Source organism: Microtus oregoni, unplaced genomic scaffold, assembly GCF_018167655.1.
Source record: "Microtus oregoni isolate MIOR12 unplaced genomic scaffold, Mior012 000008F_ref0000371, whole genome shotgun sequence".
Lineage (NCBI taxonomy): Eukaryota > Metazoa > Chordata > Mammalia > Rodentia > Cricetidae > Microtus > Microtus oregoni.
Genome location: NW_024543067.1, coordinates 24,589,563 through 24,617,479, shown reverse-complemented (window position 1 = coordinate 24,617,479; position 27,917 = coordinate 24,589,563). Strand labels below are relative to the sequence as shown.

Genomic DNA, 27,917 nt, shown 5'->3' with positions numbered 1-27,917 from the left:
TTCTCACAATTTCTCAGTTTCTCCCCTCTGCTGGTAGTTCACTCAGTTATAAATCAATTAAAGCATCATCTGATTGATTAGGTCAGAACTGTCATGATACAATCACTTTTCCAAAGCTTGACTTCTGAAAATTCTGAACCTTATGCCAAAGCATAAGTTTTGGGGGAACTTTGCCGGTCCTACATGTAACAATGACTTTTCCCCAAAGGTATTTGACCTAGTCTAGCACAGTACCATCCCCAATCATTTATTCTTTTGTTTTTCTTTTCTTTTTTTAAAATGTTGATCCTCTGGATCTAGAGTTACAGATGGTTGTGAGCTACCAAGTGGGTGCTCGGAAATGAATCTGAGTCCCTTTTACCTGCTGAGCAATCTCACCAGCCCCCATCTTTTGCTTTTTAAAGTAGGCTTTGTAAAAGAATGGAGGGTGATGGAAAATCAAAATAATCAGAGTATACAAAAGACTTGAATAAAATGTCATTATGAAATGTATCACTTTGTACAATAAATTTATACTAATGAATATTTTAAAAAGTAGGGTTTTGTCAATAGACATATTAATTAACTATATTAAGAACTCAGAAAAGCCCTTAGTACACTCTTAATCCATGCTAGCTCCTAATGACTGGATCTTGGTGAGAAATGTTAGTGTTAAATACTTTGGACTTCTGTTCACAGTGGGCGTGTGCCATAGGACATCTCCTGAAGGAGAAGGAGTAAGTCACAAACAATCCCACACCAGTTTGGAATTATGATTAATAGAATGGTTATTTATTTAAAGGGGAAAAAACTTACAGATCACCGTCCCAGACAACAGCCCTCTGTGCAATCAGGAAGGGAGTCTAGTCACCACAGCGGAAGAGGAAGTAAGAGAGAGCGAGGAGGGAAGTGGCCACTTTTTAAAGAGAGATACCACGCCCCAAAGGGCTGGTATCTCAGCAGCTATTGGCTGGAAGAGTGGAAGGATCTCCCGCAACACCCTCCCAGAAGCCTTAAAACTTTCTCATGAAGATCATGGGCCATTCTCCTCTGTGGAAGAAACAAGAGCAATGCCATTTTGGCTTGAAGACTGTTTGTGCTGCCACGTGGGGAGGGAGTTGCTGTTGGTGGTTGTGATTTTTTTTTGTACCTTTCAAGTTTGCCTTGGTGATATTTTTCCAACACCACTGAGATTTGTAGGCAGGAAGGGGCTGCTGCCAACAGCTCCTGGTGCTGGTCTCACATTCTCCAGAGTTATGTAGATTCTGTGGCTCCCTGCTTCTTTATCCCTTTCCCAAATTTCCCAGAATAAGTGTGTGCTTGGTTTTAGTGGTTGATCTATGCTATCCTTATCACATCTTTTATATTCTTGGTCTACAAAATATAATATGTTTTCTCTTAAGTTGGCAGAACCTGGGTTCCTCCTTAGTATTTAAGACAAAAACTCTCTGACTTTTGGCCACTATCCAAAGCCCAGTTTGTGGCACATCTCAGCATAGATGTAGATTCTGTCACACAGTATAATAACTGGACACTATGAAGTCCAAGTTCAGGAGGCAGTTGACTTATTTTGCTTGTAATGGTTGCCTTCTTTTTGTATTTTTACATGCCAAAGGCAGAAACATCTGTTTCTTGGAGCCCCTTACAAAGTATTATGATTTCACATTTGTTTCCCCCATGATTCCTAGATAGAAGCCTTATACTCATTACAATGGAGTTTGGAAGTTAGATATCTGGGAGGTGATTAGGTCATGATAGTAGTACCTGGTGAACACATGTAGTGTCCATATGAGGACGGATAGGAGAGAAATAACTCCACTGTGTAAGATCACAGGAGAGAGATGTCCATCCCCAAGCCAGGACAGCTGAACTGACACATTGATCTTCTACTTCTTAGATGCCAACATTGTGGAAAACAAGTAACTGTGGTTTAAGCCACATTGTTCATAGTGTTATTCCAGTAACCTAGTGAGAGTAACATAGAAGGCCACAGATTCTATTGACAAGGGCCCCATCTTCACGACCTAGTTGCTTCCCTAAGGTTCAACACTATCACACAGGGAACTAGAGCTTTACCATGTGAACATATTCAATATAAAGCAAAGTGAACATTTTGATTACCTTCTGTCTGGACACAGAGATTATAATTGAGATCCTCATTTCCTTTGCTCTAGTTGGAAAGCTTTCTACTTTGGTTTCAATATTCTTTTCATTATTTTATCCAACAGTGGCTCAGATTTTACTTGACCCAAATTATGCAATTCCAACAATGTTTATTTCATGTTATTATTTGCAATAAAAGGAACTACATTTTTCTTAAATATTTGCATATCTGTTAATGTTCATATCATGGCATGATTGTGGAGGTCGGAAGACAATTGTAAATGCTGGTTGTCCCCTTCTACCATGTGGGTCTTGGGGATAGAATGAAGAGTGTCAGGCTTGGTGGTCAGCAGCCATCGTGCTAGCTCTTCCTTAAATTCCTTTTAATGTTTTTATAAAGCCACCTTTAAAAAAATGGTGTTTAAATGCATGCTTTTAAAAAATGAGAAATAAGTACCCTTTTCAGATAGTACATATGAACACAAGATAGCTCAATACTTATTGATGTTCCCTACTGTGGGTCTCTGAACACTGGATCCTCAAAGAGAAAATTTGCACCACCACTAGTATCTCTATGAATTAAATATTAACTCTTTGACATTTGATGCTTTAAGCTACGATAAGAGATTGGTTGGTTATAAAAAGATAGTTTAACCTAACCGTGTTTCATCATCAACAGAGAGATGCCATTCCTAATAACATATTATCCCTGGAGAGAGAACCCAGCTTTGTGTTTCATTAAACAGTGGCTCTCTGTTTTAAAAGTCTCTCTTTTAAAAGTTTCATATAGTCATTGTACATACTGATGGGTTTTATAGACACTTTCACTCAAATGTATCATGTGCTCTGACCTTATGCTCAATCTTCCGTTCTCCCCACAGGAGTTCCCTTCCTTCTCCTAGGTTTGTTTCTACATTCATGTTATATATGTTATTATTTAGTTATCTACAAAATAGAGGTTCCACATCAGAAAATGTTGACTTATCTCAATTGTCACAATGATCTTCAGCTGCATCTATTTTTCTGAAAATTACATACTCTCATTCTTCTTTATGAATGAATACAACTTGAATATGTATATGTCCACATTTTTAGAATTCATTTTTCTGCTAATGGACATATATATTGTCACTAATGGAGGAACGGGTGTGTAGAGGTGCAGGGGTACTGTTAAACAGAGGGTAGCCACCTCCACCAAAGAATGTTCCAAAATGCCAGTAGTTCTGTGCTTTAGAACCTGTGTTCTTTGTGGTGTATGTGAGCGGTGATGCTGTGTGCATGTGTGTTGTGTAAATGAATGTATGATGTGTGTACCTGTGTACATGAGGGAGTGTGCATAAATTATTCATATGATTATGGAGGCCAGAAAAAGATGTCAGATATCTTCTTTCATATTAATCTTTCGAGACAGGGCCTTTCATTGGTTCCATGGCTCTCCAGTAGGCAAGCTTCTAGGATCCGCCTATCTCTGATTCCCAAAGTTGGAATAATGTGTGCCTAGCAGTTGTAATGGGAGGCTTCTTGTTCATTCCCAGCTGCCCAGACCCCAAATAATTACTCAAAACTGTATTGATTAGAACACTGTTTGTTCAATAGCTAAAGAATATTGATAGCTAGCTCTTATATCCTAAACTAACCCATTTCTATCAACCTGTGAATTGCTACATGGCTGTGGCTTACTAGGTAAAGTTCTAGCACGTCTGTCTCTGGCAGAGACTACATGGTTTCTCCCTCAGTCTGCCTACTCTCTCTCCTCCTCTATCTGTTTGGAACTCCCACCTTTCCCTATTCTGCTAAGTCACTGGTCAAAACAGATTTATCCATTAACCAATAAAAGCAACACATAGACAGAAGGACTTCCCACACCATAGAGTCATGCCTGGCTATTTATATGGGTACTGGGTATTTGAACTTGGGTCAGCTGGAAAAACTGTTTTCTAAGAGAAGGCAGAACATATATGTTGGTATCCGCCTGTAACCAGAGAAAGTCAAGATGATGATAGTCATTATTGTATTCTGAGCACCCAGTACAGTGCAGGGCCCGAAACATGGTCAATTCTCAAAAACAATTGCTGAGTGCATTTTTGAAAAAATGTCGTATTAAAAAACTAACCTATTCTAGACACAGCTCTGTGCTGATGATTTAGCTTTGTCTCATTTCCTTTTCTATTTTAAGATTCAATTTAGGCCTGTAATATTCACAGTTCTGTGGTTTTTATTCGGTTTTCAATTTCTATGATGAGAAAGAAGGCATGAGCCTGAGACTTATGTGAAGGCTTATACAGTTGGCTGAAGTGTCTCTCGGAGAAATGTTTCTTCTTGTGGGTGAAAAAGAAAATGACTTTACTTCCTGTAGAGCCAAATGTGGTGAGTTTGAAGTATTGGAATTCAGTAACTTATCTTTATTCTGTTTTTTTAAACTCTATTTCTGGGTAAATAATTGACCAAAATACTTATTTACTGTTTCACGGATTTGGTCAGGACGGCAGAGTGAAAGCTGTGTGTCTCAGCATAACTAATTGGTTCAACACTTCTCGTCAGATCCTTTTGTTAAACTCAAGCATCTTCACTGAGCCATTTATGTATATGGGGAAAGTAAATTATCACACAAACCTTCAGCTCTGTTTATGTGATAACCAAATTGTATTTAGTGTTCATACAGGGTATAAATCGGAAAACACTCGGTAGTTTCTTTTCTTGAGAGTACTGTGACTGTGACATGTTTTACAGTAAAAATACACATGCTAGGAAGCTTTGCTGGGGCAAGAGTTACAGTGCAATTAGCTATGAATTCAATATTAATTCATCATCAACATTTAGTGATAATGTGTCCTTAATCAGAAATTCACATAAAATCTCATTACCCACTGATCAGTCAGTGAGTGTGTAGTGACCAGTGATTGTACTGTGAACGGAAGTTTTTCTGTGCCCTGCAGCCGCTCTCAAATAATAACTCACAGGCTTAATTTTATTTATAAATGTTTGGCCGATATCTCAGGTTTATAAGCTAACACTTATCTTTAGATATAAGAGTTAGCTTATAAAATATAAGTGGTTTCTTGTCTTTTCCCAGCATCTTGCTGGCATCTCCTCTGACTCCTCCTCCTTCTTCCTATTATCCTTAGTTTGGTCACCCCTCCTATACTAGCTGCCTGGTTACTGGCCAGTTAGACTTTTATTATACCAATTCGAGTGGCAAATCTTTAGTGTACAAGAAGATGTTTCCACGGCTCTGTACTTCTAGGAGTTACAGCAGTGTAGTTGCTAATTCAGTGATCAGGGTGACTTTATGCAGCATTATTGTCCCAAACAATGAGAACTGACTAACTTCTTTTCTTCCAGGCATGAGTCACCTGCTACAGAAAGTGGTTTCAGTCGCAGTTCTGAAAGTCTGTCACATTCCCCTGCTCCACGAGATCTCACTGGATTCATGATCTATCATTTGAGATTCTTAGAGTCCAACGAAGGGACATGCCCAGACAGTGTGACCAGTGGGGACAAGGAGATCCCTCAGACCAGTTGCCTCTGCAAGGTGCTACTGTCACCTCTCCCTTTTATTTCTTTTTGCTGTTTGCCTTTCCCAATACTGCTATATGGGTCCCAGTAATCATTGGTTTTCCGATTCCACCTCTCCAAAGGACAGACTGAATTGTTCTTAGGTCTGTCATCTGGAGAAAGCTTGGTTTGGGGGCTCCTTTCGTAGAGCTTTGACTGTACTGTTCCCTTTCTCTTTGTTTTTGGGAATATAACCCTGTGGGTGACAACTAGGGCCTATAGCTGCTTTAGCAGATATAGTAGCCACTACCTGCACCATGCAACTATTAGCATCTAACTGCAATGCCATAAAAAAGGAAATGAAACCTTTGTCAGCCACACTAGTCACATTTTAAAATGTCCTTAGCAGTTAAGCAGAGCTGGCAACTGTGGTCTTATACAGTGGAGATACCGAGTCATCTTATCATCATTAGTAGCTCTGTTTACCATGCTATTATAGGAGAAGTGCTTTTCAGGGACAGAGTGGAGTGGGGCCTAGAGAAGTCTTTACAGGAAAAAGTCAGGCATCCTGTCATCTCTGTATTCATTGGTCAAATTGACTGGGTCCGCTTGAAATGATTTCTTTTCTTCTAGTTGTTCTGTGCTCTCCACCCTCATTCTTCAGCCTGGTCTTATTTTGACCTTTTCTAAACTTAACCTCTCATTCCTGGACTCCTAAGTTTTAGACTCACCACTGAAACACCCACCTAATATCCCCACCTGGACATATCAAAGGTTACTTATCTTAATATCTCACAGTGTGTGCCTTATCTATCCTGTTGCACCTCTTCCCTGTCCTCATCTTGGCATATGGTACTTCTATATGCTCAGTCAGTGATCTTCAAACAATCCATGATCTTCCTTGGCCTCACTCAAATCTATTACCAGCTCTGCTTAAATTAATTAGTCCAAGAATTTCTTTAGCCATTTTTCTTTTAATTTCTAACATATCCTTTCTTTCACATTTCCCTGCTACCTATTAATTTTTCTGCTTATATTCTAACATTATTTTCTTAAGTAATCCTTAAGTGTCCTCTGATCACTTATGTAATAATTTGTTTAATCTGTTGTCCCTGCTCTGGATCAAAAAAGCAAGGGACACATGTTTTGTGTATTTGTTGTGTCTAGCACAGGGCTAAGCATTTAACTAACCCTCACTGAGTATTTATTGTGATCTTGGAACACAAAGTTATGGGTTCATGAGCTCATTGCTTGTCATTGTTCTTCGAGTATCATTGCATTCTTCCTGTGGCCTCTATAAGGATGGCAGCATGTCTTGGCTCCTCTCCTAAATGATGTGCCTTCAAAATTGGCATCTCATTTGCTTCCTGGTTCTAATAAGAGAATGCTCTTGGCGTCTAATTCACATGACTCCATCCAGGGCATCTCAAAGCCTCTTCTTCTGCCTTTTCCAGCTTGTCACCAAAACCTCTGCATTTTCTTGTTAGCCTTCCAGGTCCTCATAATTACTAGGAGCAGAATTCCCTATAGATTTGAGGAGCATGAACACACACATTCCTTCCTGGCCCAGAAGTCTCTCTCCTAGAGCTCCCAGACACTGCACCTTGCATTTCTATCTGATTCTTCCCATAGACTGTTATTTTCCAAAAAGCAAGGTCACTGAACTGTTTTGCTAGGACTGACACATTTTATGTATCTAAGTTTTAAACGAAGAAATACAATCCTAGACACTGGCAATCATTCTAACGTCTGACTGGCTCTCAATGACTATTAGGAGCCCTGAAAACTTAGAAATTCACTACTTCTTCCCTAGTGTGGAAGGACAAATCTTTATTTTCAGCTTAATATTGGAACATTAAAAACCCAGGATTGTTAAAACATTCCTGTATAATAAAAGAACTGCTACATGTATCAGCATAACCTATCTTAATATAATAATAAAAATAGCAGGTATTGGCATAAACACAGACACTTTGATCAATGAAGTTGAATTAAAGACACAGACATAAATCCACATAACTGAGGACACCAGATTTTTGATAAAGCCAGAAATACAATCTGAAAAAGAAGTTAGCATCTTCAACAAATGCTGCTGGTCAAACTGGATAGCTACATTTAAAGGAATGCAATATACTCATAACTATCACCCTGAACAAAACTCAGTTTTAAATGGATTCATCACCCCAATATAAAACCAGAAACAATGATGCTGCTAAAAAACAAAATAGAGAATAAACTTGAACTCATTGGCACAGGAAAAGACATTCTGAACAAACATCATTAGTACAGGCATTGAAAACAATACTTAATAAATGGGATCTCTTGAAACTAAAAGGTTTTTTTTTTATAGCAAAGGACATCATCATTTGGATAAAACTGAAGAATGGGAAAAGATTTTGACCACTGACTACATATACAGTAGAAGGCTGATTTGTAAAATATATAAAGAACTCAAATAACTGGGTATCAGGAAAACAAATAATTCAATAAAAATGGGGTACAGATATAAACAGATAATTCTTAAAAATGAAAACTTAGATGACTGAAAAACACTTAAATAGATGTTCAATATTGTTAGCTATCAGGGAAATGTATATTCAAATTTCTTTGAGAGATATTATCTTACACTTGTCAGAATGGCAAAACTGGTAAAAAAGAAAAAAAATAACCCATGCTGGTGTGGATGTGGAAAAAGGGAACATTTATCTGCTGATGGTCAGAGAGCAAACCAGTATAGCCATTAAGTTTTGGTTCCTCAGGATTCTGGTAATTGATCTGCCTCAAGATCCTGCTATACTGCTCTTGGATTTGTACGCAAAGAACTGTTCACCCTACTTCAGAAATACTTGCTCAGCCATGTTTATTGATGCTCTATTCATAATAACCAAAAACTGGTCACAACCTAGAAGTTCATCAACAGATGAATAGATAAACCAAATGTGGTACCTTTACATATTGGAGTATTCCTCAGCAACTAATTAAAAATAAACTCATGAAACTCACAGGTAAATTAATAGAACTAGAAATAATATCCCGAGGAAGGTAACCAAGACCCAGAAAGACAAACATACCATGTATTCAATTATATGTGGATGCTAGTTGTTAAGTCATTGATAATAAGTTATAATCTGTATCACCACAAAGGTTAGGTATAGAGTAAGGGACTGGCAGGAATGATGGGTCTTCTTAGGAACGGAAATAGATTAGATAGCTATAGATGGATTGCATTGTGGGAGGGGGAACATATAGAATGGAAGAACCAAATAGTGATGGGGAGGAAAGAGAGTGATGGGGATGGGGCAGCTAAAACTAAGGGCCATTTAGAGGAGTTGTAATGAAAACCTACCATACTAGAATCTTCCTAAGCCATACATTTATGAAGGTGTTCTAAAGAAAATCTCTAAGTAGTAGGGGAGACAGTGCCATAACTGGATATCTCTCTTCAACAAATGAAGATTCTTGTACAAGGAATGGGTTACATTGAATCAAGTTGTTAGAGAAACAGTTCCCGTGGGAAACCACAAACTATCTAAATGACTGCTAGTGCTGTTTGTTGCTCCTAGTATACTTATTGTAAGGTCCTACTGCTGAAGAAAACACTTACACATCAAATGTAGAGAAGTCAAGTATCTTTACCAAGATGTCTGGATTCTTTACCCATATCGCATAGTGTTCTAGTTTACATGGTATCAGACTGTACTGTGCATGTCATCAAAGGAGAAAAGTAAGCATCCATCCAGCTACAACCATTGATGATTTGAATCTACAATGGTGATTTGAATGCAAGTTGTGTTAGTGCAATAGTGGCACAACACTTGTGGGAATAATCAATCAATATCTGATTGGATTTATGGTCTATGCCACGAGAAGGAACCCACATCCTATAGTACTTGGATGGCCAAGAATCTGAGACAAGATAGCCCAGAGACCTAGGGAAAATCTAGATACTACTATCTGCTAAAGGAACATATCAATAAAATGGTTTTTAGCAATGGTCTGCTTTACTCAAGGTCAGTGTCTTCTCAGCCAGCATCATAGAAGCTTTCTCTAGCAGCAGGTGGGAACAAATACAGAGACCTTGTCATACTTAGCTCTAAATGTGACGTCCCCATCAAATATTTCTTTTCTCAGCATGGGGAACTCTGCACAAAAGGAGGTGGTTAGAATTCAAGAGATAGAAGGGATGTAGACACCAAGGAAACAAGGCCTTCTAAACATGCCTGATACACATAAAAACTCATGGAGACTGTGAGGCAGCATGCCCAGGGCCTGTACCAGATGGAGTCCCTGTGTTGAGAAGAAAAGTGGACACATGTCTTCATCCATCCCTAATCCAGAAGCTATCTCTAGTTGATAAGCACTTACAAATAAAAAGCTAGTTTTCCCCAAGCGAGTCTCACAGGGGAAATGAACTAGTCTTAAGTGTAGGTCATGCCCAGCAGTAGGCAGTCAATACAAAATAAACTCAAAGGTATCTCTGAAGATTCTTTGTCTCATAATGTTGAGTCAAGGCCTTTTTTCTAAATGGTGTAGATCCTTTGTGTACACATTATTGCCTCCAGTTTTGTGTTTCTATGGAATGCCGATGTGGGTGAGTGTGTGTGTGTCTCTGTGTCCACATGTGTTTCTTGTGTTTTTCTTTGGCTCTTTTCCTTTTTTTTACTTGTTTTGTTCTAGTCTGACTTGTTTTGTTTTATCTTACTGTATTTTACTTAATTTTATTATTTTCCCTTAGATGCCTGTTTGTTCTCTACAGGCATCTAAGGGAAAATAATAAAATTAAGAAAAAGTGTGGAGCTGGAGGGTGGCGAGGGACAGGGAACAGTTGAGGAAGGGAAACTGTAACGAGAACATATTGTATAAAAAATTATTTTCAATAGAAGGATAAAAATAAAATATAACTTCAACAGCAATAATCAAACTTCTCATAGATTACCCAATAATGTCTATTTTATTTGACACATCTCAGAGGGTTCTTTTATGTTTGTAGATATCAGTATTCAATTTGATCTTTAAAAACAATGGAATTTGAGTTAATGTTGATAAAACCAATGCACTATAAATATTCTATTTCCCAGAACATATGATAGGGCTGCCAATAAACAAAAATGTATTTTCTAGGAATTCAGAAATGAATACGGATCTGAGAATTTTAACTTTGTGCGGAACCAGAAGAGCCTGTGAGGGTATGAGCCATTTGGATATCTGTTGAGTTAGCAGGGGAGTAAAACTGTATGCATGTACACTTTAGGAGATGAAGTGAAATTTTTAATGCACTTACATTTAATGCTTTACATATAGTTTTCATGATGCTTTCTTTAAGCTATCTGAATTTACTATCACACACAGTATTTTTTATTCTTTTTTCCATTCCTACCCCTTGGTTAACACATTGGTTCATATTTCTGCTGATAATATTGATTTTTTTCATATAACACACATATTTCTGTACTTATTTATTCTCTAAGCTAGAAACAAGGGTTCCCTTAGCTCTTTGCAGCTTCAATTCTGTCTCTGACAGAATGCCATAAAGATCAATCCTTGACTGTAAGAGGCCCCTCTTTGTGGTCATAGTCTATGCTTCTTCACAGGGAGAAACCTCAACTGGTTCCCCGAGTGGGCAGCAGTGACCCACCAGCTGGTCCAGCCAGATACATATGGAAGGGCAGGGAAAAAAAGGGTGAGGATATGATGATCTTAATTTAAGGCCTAAAGGAAGAGAAAGGACAGGAACCTTAGGTGGGCAATATTAGAGGAGAATTCATAGAAAGGCTGACCGGGAGAAAGAAACACAGAAGAAGCCAAGATCACCAGCAAAGAGAGGGGAAGGAACAACCACTGCCTCAACTGTAAGGCAGGGAGCATGGAGGCCTGTGGGTAGGAGCCAGGCCTCTTAGCAATTGCCCATCTTGCTATTCCTGTTAGAAACGTTTGTGAAAGTACCTTGGTAATGTTGTACACCTTTTAAAGTTTCAATTCAGTTCTAAATAATTGAGCCATTTTCTTCAAAAGCAGTATTTATTTTTTATGAAGATAAGAAACATAATACGTTTCTATAGAGAACGCTGTGAGGAGAGGAGGGAGTGGGAACTGGGATTGATATGTAAAATGAAAAAATAGTTTGTTTTCATTTTTAAAAATAAAATAAAAAAGAAAAGAAAACACTGTGAGAGGAAAAGCTGCATGTTACTGATATGAAAAAAAAAACACCAAAGAAACCAAAACCAAACCAAACCAAAAACCATAAAACCCCCCACTTATGAGAGTGTTCTGCCCTATAAGAAGACATCGAGTGAACGGCATTATTCCAGGTGAGTGAGTTATGCAGACTGTATATTTATTAGTTTATTTTGAAATGCAATTTGTACAATGGTTTGTTTTTTATTCTCAGTCCTTTGATGGCAACGAAGCAAATTTATTTGCTACATGTTGGATGTGGAATAGATAAACAGAAAACCAAGAGAGAGTGTTTAGTAAGACTTTCAAGAAAGGGAAGGAGGCCTCGGTATATATGCCTGCTTATCCTGCAGCTAGTAAACAAGGGACAGCACGGCTTTACCTGGTTATCGCGGCCTGGAAGGTTTATTGAGAACTGCGTAGAGCACTCTAATGCTTGTGTTTACATCTATGTGTGAGCTGGGCGCTATACAGTGAGTGAGGTAAACTACAACTTCGTTTTGGTACAGGAAGTCGTTGCTTCACAGGAAACCTGTAAGTGGGCATGGAGGAAAAGTGGCCTGGGGCACTTCTCATGCTGGTCAGCCGACCAACACAGTATTTAATCCTGATGCTCATTGAGTAGAAACTGAACCTTCAGAAGACATGTGACAATAAGCACAGGTATGCTGGGCACGGCTGGCAACTTGGATTGGACAGCATCATACTTAGCTATGCAAGTATGTTTGAGCTGATCATCTAATGCTCCGGGCAGCAATGGATTCACAGAAGAAATCACTTCTCTTTTCTACTCCCAAGGCAGGATGATGAATGTAGTTCCCAGAGACTAGCCCAGGTGAACCTGACTTCAGTGTCCCCTCCTAAGTTTCTTGCTTTGGAGAGAGAGATGAATGACTTCTCGTTTCTGGACTCAGTCACGTTGGTGTAGACACAAGGGAACTACTGAGGGAAACTGACTCTCATTCCTAATAACCAATGCGTAAAGCTTTCCGGGGGAAAGCAGGGTAAGCGTGAGCCTCCACAGCCTCTAGCAGGTTCTACAGAACAGAGTCTGAAGATTGCAAAGGACAGGAAATCTCACATCTAATTTCCACTGATTCAGAATATGTATTCAGAATCTTAACTATAGAATTAGGAATTTATATAAATAAAAGTTATTTTGTTAACACATAAAAGCTTTTGGGCTATATTTCATAATGGCCTGTCTGATATAACATGATAAGCCCATGCATATGTATTGAAAACACAGAAACAAAAACAAAACAGAGAAAGACTGGCACAGTTTGGAGAATGTAGATCAATTTTTAAATGCAGACTGTATCTAATAGCCTATTCAATTCCCAGTTATGTCAATATTTGCTTATTTCCGACTTTCTATGACCCACATCTTCCTGTGAATGCCATGTTGAGAGGCTTAGGCATAATGGCATGCTATTCCTGAAAATACTTGCTTTTCTGCAGAAAAGAATCAAAAATTCTGCTGAAACCTATTGATTGCCTCACGAAGGACTATCACAACACTTCCTGAGCAATTCATAGAGAAGCATGCTCAATGAGCGAGCTTGCCTTGACAGAATACATAAAAGAGGACTTGATTTGATCCTTAACAACTGTGTATTATTTGGTGTTCTTTCGGAAAAAGAAAGATAATTACTGTCCGTATTTGTACGTGTGCAGTGCATCTCATGCAGAAAATATTTAAATATTTGCTTTTGCCCCTGGAAACTTTATTTTTGCCATGGAATTAAGATATACATAAGAATCTTTCATCTTTTGTTTAATGGACAAAAGCCTTCTTTAAGAGAGCAAGATCTGATATGTTTTGTGAAACATTTCAAAAAATTTATACTCTGAGTTTTTTAAAGAGATGTTTTACATGTTTGACACATTCCTTAATACAGCAAAATTATTGAGTAATAATCTAATCATTTGTCTCTGGAGGACCTCAGTAAATATACTGAATAAAATATTTCATCTATTTACACACATGGAGATAGACATGTATCTCAGGATACATACATATCTTCACATACTACTAATAAATGAATTCCTATATTTATGGATATAGAAGTTAATGGTATCTGTTTCTTGCCATGGCACCAACAAAGCGAGATTTCCACCTGTGTTCACTGCACTGCAGCTGAGAAGCAATTTTGGTTGCTTAGGGTGGGATGAGTCTGGACCTAAAGAGCTTTTTCTTCTTCATGGATAGATGTGCATGGTGTCTTATCGTGGTGGTCTTGAGCTGCAGACACAGTCACACCGCTCATGGTGATCCAACTGGATATCTATGAGAGCCATGTTCTTAGCTTTGCCTCTTCTCTTGAAATGGCCAGGCTCAAACTTTAATACCTAGAATAAGAAGCATATTTCCTATTAAAAAACCCATGGGGTTTAATTCAACCAGATGCCACCCGCCTGTTCCCCTTCTGATAACTAGTATGTGTGGTGATTTGAAGGAAAATAGGGAGTATCACTATTAAGAAGTGTGGATTATTGGAGTAGGTGTGGTCTTACTGAGGGAAGTGTGTCACTGTGAAGACAGGCTTTGACGTCTTATATGGCCAAGCTATGCCCAGTGTGGCACACAGTTTATTTCCTGTTGCCTGCAGACCAAGATGTAGAACTCTTAGCTCCTTCTCCAGCACTGTGTCTGCCTGCATGCCACCATGTCATTCCATGGTATCAAAGAACTAAACCTCTGAAACTGCAAGCCAACCCCAAATTAAATATTTTCCACAACAATGAGGACACTAAGGGAGACTTACATAGATCTAATCTACATGGAAGGTAGAAAAAGACAAGATCTCTTGAGTAAATTGGGAGCATGGGGACCTTTGGATAGGGTTGAAGAGGGGAGAGGAGGGGCAGGGAAGGGAGCAGAGAAAAATGTAGAGCTCAATAAAAATCAGTTTAAAAAAAAGAGTTGCCTTGGTTACTTGGTTTGGTGTCTCTTCAAAGCAATAGAAATCCTAACTAAGACAGTACACAAGCCTTTGAAAAGTCCAGTGAATGAGATAAAGTTGATGTAGAAATAAGCACATTAGATATTTCTACAAATAGCCATTGACCCCATAACCCCTCCCAGAATAATGTCCCTGTCTTTCTGACAGTAGGAAGATGTCTTCAGGTGTCTTAGTGGACAGTATTGATAGCCTCCTAAAGACCTAAGCTAAGCTAAGTACTGTAGAAATATATCATTGCTCTTCTTAGCAAAGCATGTGTTGTAAACAAATATAATGCTAAATATTTTAATTCCAAGGACAGGATGATAAGGTTTGAGCAGAATGCCAATATGAATAAATGCTAGATTAAAGCAAATCTCTCCTCCGCTCCCCCAGAGGGCCATTAGTGACTATTTAATGTGACTATATAATGCTTTCTACAATTCATAAGACTGAGCTACAACATAATACTTGCACACTAATATTTGTATATCATCATTGTGTTACTATACTCAATAAGTATATATAATAACTTTTTAAAATAAGTAAGTATAAAATAATTTTTATTCCTTTAAAATTATTTGTTATTACTGCTGTTTGCATGGTGTGTGTGAAAGAGTGTATGTGGTGTGTGTGTGTGTGTGTGTGAAAGAGTGTATGTGGTGTGTGTGAAAGAGTGTATGTGGTGTGTGTGTGTGTGTGAAAGAGTGTATGTGGTGTGTGTGTGTGTGTGAAAGAGTGTATGTGGTGTGTGTGTGAAAGAGTGTATGTGTTGTGTGTGTGTGTGAAAGAGTGTATGTGGTGTGTGTGTGTGTGTGTGTGTGAGTGTATGTGGTGTGTGTGTGTGTGTGTGTGTGTGTGAGTCAGCGGAGGTCAGAGGACAACTTTTGGGAGTTAATTCTCTCCTACTGTGGGTTTTGCAGGGATTGAATACTTTTGGCAGGCTTGCATAGAAAGTATTTATATCTCCCAAGCCATCTCCCGGGCCCCTAAAATAATTTTGCAGAGACTCTATGCCTTCTTGTCTGCTGTAGGCTTCACTGAGTCAAGCACTGTCCTGGGGATATACACTTGGTAACATCGCAAACTTGTCTTAGCCAGCTCATCCCTTCTCTTCTGTACGTAGACAGGTTTCCACCAGCCTGTATGTTCTAGTTGTTTCTTTCCTCACCATGATACTGACCAACAATTGTGCAGCATCTTGCAGTTTTCCAAAACTCTGCGCAGGTTTTCCCCATGTCTGGTCATTGTTTGTTACATGGTGGAGATGTATGGCTATGCATGATTTATTGATCAGACAGGAAAGTTTATAAGTTACGGAAGTCCTTCTTCTACAGTCTTCTGCAGAAGACTTCTGTAGGCTCTGAACCAGAATATTACCTCCTAGCTTTCAGAATGCTGACAACATGTCTCTCTCCGTTATACCTACTACTTCCTTCTGTATCTGAAGCTTTGCCTGGAGCTGAGTGTGAAGTTCAGTGGGAGCTCCTTATGCTTTGTTTGGTATACTTTGGACCTCACTGAAGATTACATGGGGCGGGGTGGGGAATTTACTTCAATGCCTGCATAACTTTCTTTGGCATCTCTACAATTCTACACTATGAATTGTGTTCTTAGACATTTTATTACTCTTACAGTGAGTGCTGAAAGTCTTAACCAAACCCAAAGCATGTATTAAGAACAACTATGTCAAGATTCCTTAGGACTGAGCCTCCCAGTCCACAGTCTTTGTTTCTTTAGCCTTTAGCAAAGCTTTTTGTTGGGCTCTCCAGCAAGGCAGAGTACAACCATTCTTTTTATGTTCATTCCATCAAGGGGCCTGGAGTTTGATTCAAAAGAAAGGTTTCAAAAACAAACAAACAACCACCACCACCAACAACAAAAAGGACCATGCTCCAGTAAGTTCAAATGACAATATCATAGATTGTATAATTTTCTCCTATGATACTACTACAATTACACATGCATAATCTGTGTCACACAATTCTGTATACATTTTTATGTCCTCTCTGGTAAATGGATTGTAAAAATAAAGATGATAAATATTATCTCTAGCATTAAGCATGTCCCAGATACCAAACCCTATTGTAACTGGCTTTGTAGGTATGAAATTATTCGGACTCCACCAGATGATAATAAGGCGTGCATTAAGAGAGGGATTAAGTTACTTGCTTGAAATCACGGAGCTTGTCAGTGAGAGTACCAGAACGCAATCAGCTCCAGGCGGCCTACGTAGGTCCTTAAGCACAGAAGATTTGGCTTGTGCTTCTAAGCAGCATGTTGGCTGCAAAGCAGATCCTGAAAGACATATCTTGGTGAAGGTGATGTGTGGAAATATATGGATAATTTTCTTTCTTTCACGTCTTCCCTGTGATCTAGCCTCCAACAAACACAGGAGGCAATATGGAAACAATCAGGTCAATTCAATACAGAAAGAAAAAGGTCTTGTTCTTCTATGAAAATCCATGTAATACATGAACTTTGGGGTATCAACTATTCCTGCTGACAACAAATAGGAAAACTCTGCCCTATTTAGTAAGAAGGTTCCGGACAGGACTGGGTTGGATCCTTGTAGCATCACCAAGAATTTCTCCAGTATATTTTCCTTACTATTGTCCCAGACCATCTGCATGTAAGCAGGATGAGGGGTTACTGGGGAGTGACATGATTCCTAAGAAGCGGAGCTTCCTAAGTATTTGTTTACAGTAGACCATTATTAAGCTCTGATAATTTCCAGTGTCAGGCACCTGGAACAGCAGTCTTCTGTTGGTTGTTTCCCATTTGATGGCAAACAAAGTGAATGTTTGTTATAAGAGTCTGGACAGGTTTTCTAGTTGGTCTGATTCTCCAGGGATTTTCCCCTTTTTTAAATAATAAGCTAGAAGAGCACAATATTTATGTGCTTTGCTGCTAAGAAAAGAAAATGAATTGACAGACACTTTCTCCAGATAAGTCAGAAAAGCACTATTTGAACAAAGTGGAAATTGAACTGCTTTAATGGCTGATCCCAGCACTCATGTTCAAAGCTTTCAGACCATGTAATAGTTTTAAGTCCGGTACATGGTATTAAAAAAAAAATGAAGAAAGCAAGGCTGATTGGAGGAAGCATGGAAAGTTAAAAGAAAAATGAAAAACTCTTATCAGCAAGAGCAAACTGGTAGGTTACGGGTTACCTGGCCATCTTTAAAGAGAAGTGACCGCTGAATTAATGACAGCAGCCAAAGGAACTTGGTAATGGTACAATCATAAAATGCTTTCCTATTTTCCCAGCTATCATTCACAGCTGCACGTATTCAGCTGAAATGAAAATCCACCAAGCTGCAGCCAGCTACAGTTCAGCACCTACGGGCAAAATTGGAAATCTTTACTCCTTTTCATTGTCTGAAAAAACCATGTGAAGCCCAGAAAATTGGCATCTACCAAATGGAAAGTGACAGACCCAGTCGATGACTTTTATGCCAAGCTTTATTAATTACCAGTGTCATAATCCCACAAGATGTTTGACTACTATCCTGTGCCTTATTGCCAATAAACCAGTGAATGAGTCATGGCTATAAGGCACTAATAAAATAATACCAGGCAGAAAAAGCTATTTGCTGACTTGAGCTCTTGTTTATTGGGAATATAAAAAAAGTTGTTAAAACCTTGTAACAGTTCCCAAATTAATGGCTGGCATAGAAATACAAGTACATATTTCAGAGCAAATGTTTTATATAAACCTGAATCATTAAGAGTTTATTTAATATTTTACCTAACTTTGAAAACAAGCAGTATTCAATGCAGAAATTTAGTTCCTTAAGAAACAAATAAAGTCCTATTTTTGCTTCTCTATTGCCTTTTCTCACGTGTAAAAATTTCATATGAATATAGAGATTCACACAGTCTTAGGGATGGAGGTGAATTACTCTGAAACTCGAGTGTCTAAGGAAAGCTATTGGGAAGAGGAATTATGTTTTTTTTCTCTGGGTAGTGACTCAGCAGAGCCTGGGCAGTGCGTGTGAATCACTGAACTGTGTCTAAGGGACAGTACTACCAAAGAAAGACAGTGTCGAAGAACAGCTTAAATGATACACAGAAAAGATTGAAGGTGACAGAGACCTGGGTTACAGTGACAGTTTAGGAAATGCTCATGACTTCTGAAAAGGCAATTTTGACATCTGTGGATATTTGTTTCAAATAAAAACTATACATGAGCATGCCAGAATTACCATGAGGACCTTTGTATAATTAAATGGCAAAACTATCTTAATAGCAATTTAGAGGAACCCTGTAAACATATTTAGCCTCTCTGCTGCAGAAAAACATGGGAGCTGTCGTGCATGGAGTTCTAGAACAACTCATGTGTCTGTTAAAACACAGGTGGGACTTGTTGGTTCTGAGAGTGTTGTATCCCTTACATGTTTGCTAAGGCAAGTGAGTGAGCAGGGCTGGGAAGCATTCAGCATAGAGACTGCGGCCACTGGATCTCAGAGGTCTGTTTACATTTGCCTTGTGGTTTACAGTCTCTGGATGCTGTCAGTCACCTCTCATCTCCACACGGGAAGAAGCAAGGCCCCAATGAGGAGCAGAAGGAGGGAGAACATGAGCAAAGAAGTCGGGACCACGAGGCGTGCACCCACCCACTGAGACAGTGGAGCTGATCTACTGGGAGCTCACCAAGGCCAGCTGGACTGTGACCGAAAAAGCATGGGATAAAACCGGACTCTCTGAACATGGCGAACAATGAGGGCTGATGAGACGCCAAGGACAATGGCACGGGGTTTTGATCCTACTTAATGTGCTGGCTTTGTGGGAGCCTAGCCAGTTTGGATGTTCACCTTCCTAGATATGGACGGAGGGGGGAGGACCTAGGACTTACCACAGGGCAGGGAACCCGGACTGCTCTGTGGACTGGAGAGGGAGGGGGAGAGGAGTGGGGGGAGGGGGAGAAGGGTGGGAGGAGGGGGAGAGGGGTGGGAGGAGGGGGAGGGAAATGGGAGGCTGGGAGGAGGTGGAAACTTGTTTTTTTGTTTATGTTTTCTTTTCTTCTTTTCTCAATTAAAAAAAAGCAACAAAAAAAGTATTATGATTGTCATTCTGAAAATGACTAAACTCCCTTCTTATACAAGCTGTTTATATATGCAACATCCCATACTGTAGCTTTTTTTTTTTTTGCAATCACATGGCCCTTTAAGCACCAATCCCTTTATATTGCTTAAAAATTTCAGTAAGAGATAGTGAAAAGTAGAACAGTTGATGGATATCAGTCTTGGAAGGCTTCTTAAAGCCTTCAAGTTGTAGGCTTCTTTTGGACTGAGGGATTTCCTTGGCTAGCATTCAGCTGCTGCCTGGTTGGCAAACCTTGAACTTAATGTGTTTCTCCTTCCTGTCCTGGTTCCCTGTCACACAGCAGGAAAACAGGTGTGACTCATGGTCCATCCAAAGGTTGAGAAAAGTTCTCTGTCTGCTCCATGAATGCTACTTCCAAGAAACTGATACCAAAGATTTCCCGACTTTCACTGTGATTAGTGACATCCATGACCTCAACTTCACCACTCCTTTTGCAGAGGGTAGAACATCTGAGCTCTTGGTCTTTTAGGTCTCATTTTGTTTGGTTAAGTGTCAGTTTTAGTAACAACTTTCCAATATGGAAAATACAACAGTACACTTATTTAAAATATTCAGTCGGAATTTAACGTCTTAGCATTGTACGTACCATGGACTCACTCCTCTTTGGAGCCTTTCTTCTTTGTCATTATGTCCTAAAACTAGCTGTTCATTTTTCCAGAATAGACTAGGGACATTACTTTATTCTTATGAAGCTTGTATTTCAGGGATAAATGACTGCTTACATCTTCTAGCCTTCATACTATAATCTTGTTTTAATATAGAATTAAATTAAAATTCTATATTAATAAAAAAAGGCAAGGATGAGTCTAGATGCCATCAGTAATTCTCAACCTGTGGGTCATATTTTTGTGGGCAAACAACTCTTTCATGAGGGTCACCTAAGACCATTGGAGAACAGATATTTACGTAAAGATTCATAACAGTAGCCAAATTATAGCTATGAAGTAGTAATAGAAATAATTTTGTGGTTGGTCACTACAACATGAGGAACTGTATTAAAGGGTCACAGCATTGGCAACAGAGAGATCTCAGCTCTATACAACACGGAATCCACTGAACTGTGAGGCAATTACTTATGATGGAATTAAATTAAAACTTCACTTCCTGTCTGCATTATGCACATGTCAGATACTTGGCAGTCACAGCTGGCTAGGAACTCCCTTCTCCCTCTGCTGCGGGCTGCGCTGACATGCAGAGTTCACGCTATAATCGCAGCAAGTTCTGCTGGACAGTTCAGGCAGCAAAGCTAACGTGCGATGTTAGGCTTTAATGTCAGCTTAACATACCCTAAAGTCAGTGCACTGGGACCCTAAACCGAGGAGCTGACTTGAGTGCCTTAGCCGACTTGTGGTGATGTACCCTAAATACGGCAGGGCATCTCCCTGGGTGTCCCTACAGTGTTGTGATTCTCTGTGGAGATCAGAGCAGCATTTCCACCTCCTGGTTTGACTAAGGAACAGCTGCCCTGCAGGAACCCTCCAGGTGTTTGGTGACAGACTAGGATGGCTGAGGCATCCAAACATACACCAATTTAATAAATTCTCACATTCTATTTCTCTGTCTCTCTCTCCATCTCTCACACACACCACTTCCATCACTCTTGTTCTGCTAAAGAACTCTGATTTATGTACAACATCATGATAGTATCAATAGCGGAAAGACAGAGAAAATAAACAAATAAAATGCATAAAATTGTCTGCTGTCTTCTAAGATTTTGACTGTTGACTCAATGGCTGTGGCCATTTGGTGTGGGAGGCTCTTCTGTCTATATGTTGCTTTTATTGGTTAATGAAGAAAAAACTGGCTTGGCCTATAGCATGGGAGAAGGAAAACAGAGTCAAAGAGAAGCCATGGAGCTGCCACTGGTGACAGATATGCTGAATCTTTGCTGGTAGGCCACGACCTCGTGGTGATGGTGATGCACAGATTAATGGAGATGGGTTAAATTAAGATGCAAGAGTTGGCCAATAAGAAGCTAGAGCTAATGGGCCAAGCAGTGATTTTATTAATACAGTTTTTGGGTGATTATTTTGGGCTAAGTGGCCAGGAACCAAAAAGTGACCTCTTCCCTTCAACAGCCATTGAGGACAAAGGATGACAAACAGTCACAAATCAGTAGGGGGGAAGTGAAATAATATCTTTGAATTATTATTGTTATTTATTGGCAGTAGTGGGATTGAACCTAGCACCTGACTGTGCCAGACAAGGACTCTGCCACTGAGTTATTGACCCAGCCCTGAGCCTTGCTTTTATTTCTTTAGCTCTTTCTTCATTTTCCATCCTGGCTGCAATTTCTCTCCTCACAGTCTTGCTCCCCACCCTATGTCTGTTCCCATCCCTTAGTCCACTTCTCCTCCATTTCTGTTCAGGGAAGAGCAGACCTAGCATGAGTATCAACAAAACATGGCCTGTCAAGCTGCATAAGAATAAATCCCTCCCCAAGTGTTAAGTCTGAGAATGGTGACCCAGTATGAGGAGTAGGCTCCCCAAAGCTAGCAAAAAGTGTCAGAGACAGCCCCTGCTCCTCCTGCAGTCCTACAAAAAATATCAAGCTACAAAACTATAACATATATACAGAGGCCCTTGGTAAGTCCCATGCAGGCTCTCTGATTGTCGGCTCAGTCTCTGTGAGCTCCTAAGAGCCTACATTAGTTGATTCTGTGGGTTTGCTTGTGATGTTCTTGATCCCTCTTTGTCTCACAATCCCTCCCCCTCCCTTCTACAGGAATCCCTGAGCTCCACCTAATATTTGGTTGTGGGTCTGCATCTGTTTCCATCAGTTGCTGAATGAACTGACCATTGCTTTTTAGACTCACTACCCAAAGTATTATTTTTGAAGGGCAGAAGTCATTTTACAGATCTTCTCAGCTGTGAAATAGGTCATAAACCCCATGAAGCAGGATGAGCAAACCTATGTGAACCCTGTATCCTGACTGAAGAAGAGAGCCTTCTGTGAGCCGTGGGCCCTTTGTCATCTTTTGTACAAAGGGACAGAAGAGAAGAGTGCCGGTAGTGGCCAGAGGCTGTGTCATCAGCGTAGACTCACGTTCCACCGCCTGGCACACTTTATCAGACCTGCTCCCCAGAACCCACTCTAGCCAGTCTGCTCCTAGGGTCTTTGTTTCTTTATGATGGCTCCTGGGTCATGTGAAATGTTTTAGATCTATATGTGTCTCTGTTATTATCTCTCTCTTATTAGGGTGGCCTCAGTCACAAACTTGAAAATGGTGTGGGACAATTATCTGTTTTCTGTCAATTATATTTTAAATAAATGCTGATTGGTCAGTAGCCAGGCAGGAAGTATTGGCAGGACAACCAGACAGGAAGTAGAGGTGGGTCAAGGAGAACAGGAGAATTTTGGAAAGGAGGAAGCCCATCTCTCTGCAGTCCTAGCCCAGACACAGAAGAAGCAAGATGTGACTGCCTCGCTGAAAAAGGTACTGAGCCACATAGCTATCACAGATAAGAATAATGGGCTAATATAAGTTATAAGAGTTAATAGAAAGCCTGAGCTAATGGGCCAATCAGCTTATAATGTGGACCTCTGTGTGATTTCTTCGGGACTTAACCATTGCGGGAACCAGGCAGGACAGAAAAACCTCAGTCAACACGGAAAGAGTAGAGAAAATTTTAGTTTTCTAATTTTACACTATGCATTCAAAATGAATAAGAGGAATGCTATGAAAGAATGCTATGAATCAGGAAACCTACAAAACTCAATGAATTATTTATTGTGTGTGCATGTGTTTATGTATGTTTGTGTTTATATATGTGTGTGCATGTGTCTACGTGTGTGTTATGTATGCCTGTGGACATCTGCATGTAGACAAAGGAGGACCTCTGATGTCCTGTTCTATTGATCTCCACCCTATTATCTGGAGCAGTGGTCTCTCACTGGGCATGGAGCTGGACTGACAGCCAGCAAGCCCCAACTCTGTCTGTCACAGTGATAGGCACACCCAGGTTTTATGTGGGTGCCAAGGATTTGAACTCAGGTCCTCAGTTTTACACAGCAAACAATACATATAATTCATTTATCCTGAAGTTTGAAAGCAGAAATAACTTTGTCCTGCACTGAAGACTGCTCACCCTGCTACAAGGGGAGTATCATGGCTGTGCAAACAGTGACAATGCTAGCTTCACCCAGAGCTTTCTAATTGCTCATATCTTTATCTCTGACTGTTAAGCACTGAAATACTTGTGGGGAAGCATACAGGCTCGCTACACAAGTTCTTAATCCCTTAAGGCCATCATCTCTCATAGAAACTCGTTTCACATCTCAGCAGCTGCAAGCACAGACTGGGAAACTGCCTTTACTGTAGCCGAGGTGGGAGCACAGGCACAGAACTAACAGAATAAAGGGCTTACAGTTCTCCTAATGAGATGAAGTTCAAACCGTTCCTGTTTCTGAAAATGGAAGCAGCTCTCTGCCGTTCTCCACAGAGCACATGACAGTGACCCTCAGGATGCATTTCAGGGTATTTCAGCAGTTGGAGGGGAAGTTGACAAGAGTGTTTGTTTCAGGTGTGCAGTCAGTGACGGAGTGGTTGATGCTGTTGGGTGCTTTTATCCTGCGCTTGGCGGGGTCATTTCATATAGGACTCTGCAGAGCCCTAGCGGTAAAAATATTATAACATGTGTTTCAATGAGATGTTATCCACTGACTGAACTTTGAAAAGAACATCAATGTTTTATACCTCACAATCAAATCAAACTCTATTAATTGTGAATAGCAGCTCAAGGCTGGCTGCTACAGTGTACAGAGACAATAGAGAATCGAGTGGAAGAAGGGTACTGCATGCTTCAGATTGCACAGACCCACCTGTCTGCCAGGCAGTGCTCATTTTGGGAGTTTCCCAAATACAGGATGTGAAGAAAAGAAAGAGTTGTGCTGAAACCTCTTCGCGCAGAGTCACGCCAAAAAGAAAGCAGTCCCCAAATACATCAGAGCCGGGCTTGCAGGCTGGGGCTCACAGTCACTGCATAGGAGATCTTGCCACTCCTAGATTATTTTAGCTCCCACCAATTACTGAACCCCACATTTATCTTTTTTTGTAAACATCACAAAACTGACATTCTGAGCCTGAAGGGCAACCTCCCGTCTAGGGTTCATGAGTTCATACACAGAACATAAAGAGCGGGGTGACAGCTGTCTGTTGGTATGAGAAAGCAGTGAGGCGGACCCAGCTACTCTTAAGACTAAGAAAACACTTTTTGGGTGGGTGTAAAATGGTCTGCTGCTCTAAGTCAAGCCTGACCACTTGTCTGGGACCTGTCTCTCCTAGGATGAAGACATTAGTGTTTATGTGCTCAGTTGTTTTTTTGTTTGTTTGGTTTTTTTTTTGTCCAGAAGTTACCTAAAATTTAGTGTTTCATTGTTTTCAGGACAAAAAACCAGCAACAACCCCAATTTATACTTAGTATCATGTGTTATTTGTCAAATTGTTTACATATTATTGATTAATGTTAATGAAGTTGTAAATATATTTCCATAGGACTAAAAAAGAATTTGCTTTCATCACCTTGAACTAAATAAAAAGAAACAAGCACCCTTAAAAACAACAACAGCAACTCCAAAAGTACCTGTCTACAGCTAGTGTTGTATCTTTTATTTGTTTGTTTCGATCATGGTCTGAAACTTATTATATAGACTAAACTAACCTCCAACTTGCAGAAATTTTCCTGCCTCTGCCTCCCAAACGCTAAGGTTAAAAACTTAACCTACTATGTACAACTCCCAACCTGCAATTCCAAATCTGCAAGTCTTATTTTGAGAGACTCTCTATGTATTCCTTTGCTCTGCTGGGCTTTTGACTCAGGTCCACATGGTTAGCCACTGTCTTAGTTAGGGTTTCTATTGCTATAAAGAGGCACCATGACCATGGCAACTCTCATAAAGGGGAAAAACCAATTTAATTGGGATGGCTTACATTTTCACAGGGTTAGTTCATTATCATTACGGTGAGGGCGTGGTGACTGGGAGCATGGCAGTGTGCAGGCAGATGTGGTGCTGGCTACATCTTGATGTACAGGCAACAGGAAGTGGTCTAAAATACTTGTGCATATATGAGACTTCAAAGCCTGCCTCCAAAGTGACACATTTCCTCCAACAGGTCCATTCCTACTCTTACAAAGCCACACCTCCTAATAGTGCCACTTTGTATGAGCTGTGGGGGCCAATTACATCTCAAGTACCACAGCCACCAAGCACTGCGGCCCATAAAACACCTCCTTTGCATCTGAAACTGCCCGATGGCAACATCAGCTTCATATGATAGCATTTTAAAATGCATTTCCATGGATGCCTCACCTCTTCTTGAGCTTTCGGCCTCAGATCACTCTCCATGAATACCACAGAAAGAGCTTCCCTGCCCAGCATGACCGGCAAACTGCTCAGTGAGTTAATGCGTTCTTACAGGGCTGGCTGCCCCAGGGCTTGGGCAGCTGTGTTCTGTTACACATATTGCTCTCTCTTTTAATTTGTGTTCCCTGATCTTGATCTTTGTGTTTACTTTTGCTTATTTCTTTAGCAATCCAAGAGCTAAATCTCCAGGTAGCAGTGGATACTATTTAGGAAAAATAAGCATTTCCAGGAAAGCAAGTGCAAACCACTTCAAAATTTTACATTTATTTTTACTCTTTGCTTTATTATTTTTTTACAAGTATGAGTCCTCTGCATGAAAATTTGGCCCTTAGTATTTTCTTGCAGTCAACTAGATTTAACAGTTACAGCCTGTAAGTAAATACCAGATTTGTCTACAAGTTGAATGAAGAGGCTCTGTAAAGTCTCTCTCACACTGTTGTCTACCCACATAGCTTATTGTGAAGGCCGAAATCAAGACTCCCTTCTTCAGGATAGAATTAACCCTTGAGCCAAGGTACTTGCGTAGAATTTTAGCTCCCACCACACCCCTGACTGGGTGAACAACTGACAAACCACATTTGTTTGTACAGATTTCATTATTTTCATTTTATGTGTATGAGCATTTTGTTTGCGCGTGTATATGTGCATTATGCATGTGGAAGCCAAAAGAAGACATTGGATCCTCTTGAACGAGTGTAAAATTCATACTAGCCAGGATCCTTTGTAAGGCCAGCAAGTGGTCTTAACCATTGAGCCTTCTGTTCAGCCCCTTGACCAACCATGTTAAATGGCACCATCTCCCAGGACACCACAGACTTAAGACGATGCAGACAGAATAGCTGCATACAACACTGCATGACACTGGAGATGACAAACCTCATGATACTTTTTCACCGTCTTTCCTGAGCTGCAGGTGCAGGACTTCCAGTTGACAGTTCCGCAACCACAGTTGCCCCCACAGCGCTGCACGAGGAGGCATCTCGGGAAGAAGACTGCATTGGTCAACTTCAGCTCCTCCCTAAGATTGACCGAGTGATTCCTGGGAGTGCAACTGTAACGCTTGACGTCATCGTTGAGCCTGTCCAGGTCCACTGTGGGCAAAGATACACAGGCAGCAAGGGCATGAGCAGACTTGAGCATAAGCAAAGATTCTGTTATCAGATCAATTAATCTAATCAGAGATCACTAATGCAGGTGTTAAATTTGTCCTTGGGATCTTACTATGGTTGGAAATAGCCAATTTCTCTTTTGATCCTACATGACATTCCAAATAACAACAAAATCATTAGCTGAAATTTGAATCCTGGCTCAAATTTCCCATAATCTGTGCATGGGTAACATTTTGAGACAGGTTTCATGTACCCAGGCTTGCCCTGAACTTGCCATATAGCTGAAAATGACTGAAGTTTTGATTCAATCACTTCCAGAGTGCTAGGATTACAGGCATGTTCTCCAAGGCCTTGCCTTGGTACTTAAAAAATGATGCAAAAAGAAAAAAAGAAATAAACAACAAAATGGCTCAGAGGTAAGAAAATGAAACATTTGGCGATTCAAATTAATTCTCTTTATCTTTATCTTAAAAACCAAATAAACACACCCAAAATTCCTGCCATTATTTAAATATAATCTGTATCTTATAGGGGCAACATTAGGATATTTGCTCTAATGTTGTCTGATAATTTCTGATATCGAAGTATTTACCTATAAACAATACAAAAAAGTTTTATTTTTAATTCCAAAGCTGA

The 27,917-nt window shown here is 39.9% G+C and overlaps 1 protein-coding gene and 1 long non-coding RNA gene across 5 annotated transcripts in view; one reads left to right on the top strand and one right to left on the bottom strand.

Annotated features, from left to right (window-relative positions):
• Window positions 1–14,026, top strand: part of LOC121451731 — a 68,850-nt gene extending 54,824 nt beyond the window's left edge. The window contains exon 3 of the long non-coding RNA XR_005974753.1: window positions 13,931–14,026. This is a non-coding gene — a long non-coding RNA (uncharacterized LOC121451731). The remainder of the gene's footprint in view (window positions 1–13,930) is intronic.
• Pdgfd (platelet derived growth factor D) overlaps window positions 10,403–27,917 on the bottom strand; it is a 218,908-nt gene continuing 201,393 nt past the window's right edge. For 3 of the 4 annotated variants that reach the window (XM_041657462.1, XM_041657461.1, XM_041657459.1), the window contains exons 7-8: window positions 27,049–27,263; window positions 10,403–14,106 (exon numbers count right to left, since the gene is read on the bottom strand). In XM_041657462.1, coding sequence (XP_041513396.1) covers window positions 13,981–14,106; window positions 27,049–27,263 — 341 coding nt within the window. In that variant the 3' untranslated portion in view covers window positions 10,403–13,980. Of the gene's footprint in view, window positions 14,107–16,878; window positions 16,998–27,048; window positions 27,264–27,917 lie in introns of those variants that run through there. The other variant, XM_041657463.1, reaches the window with a different exon arrangement.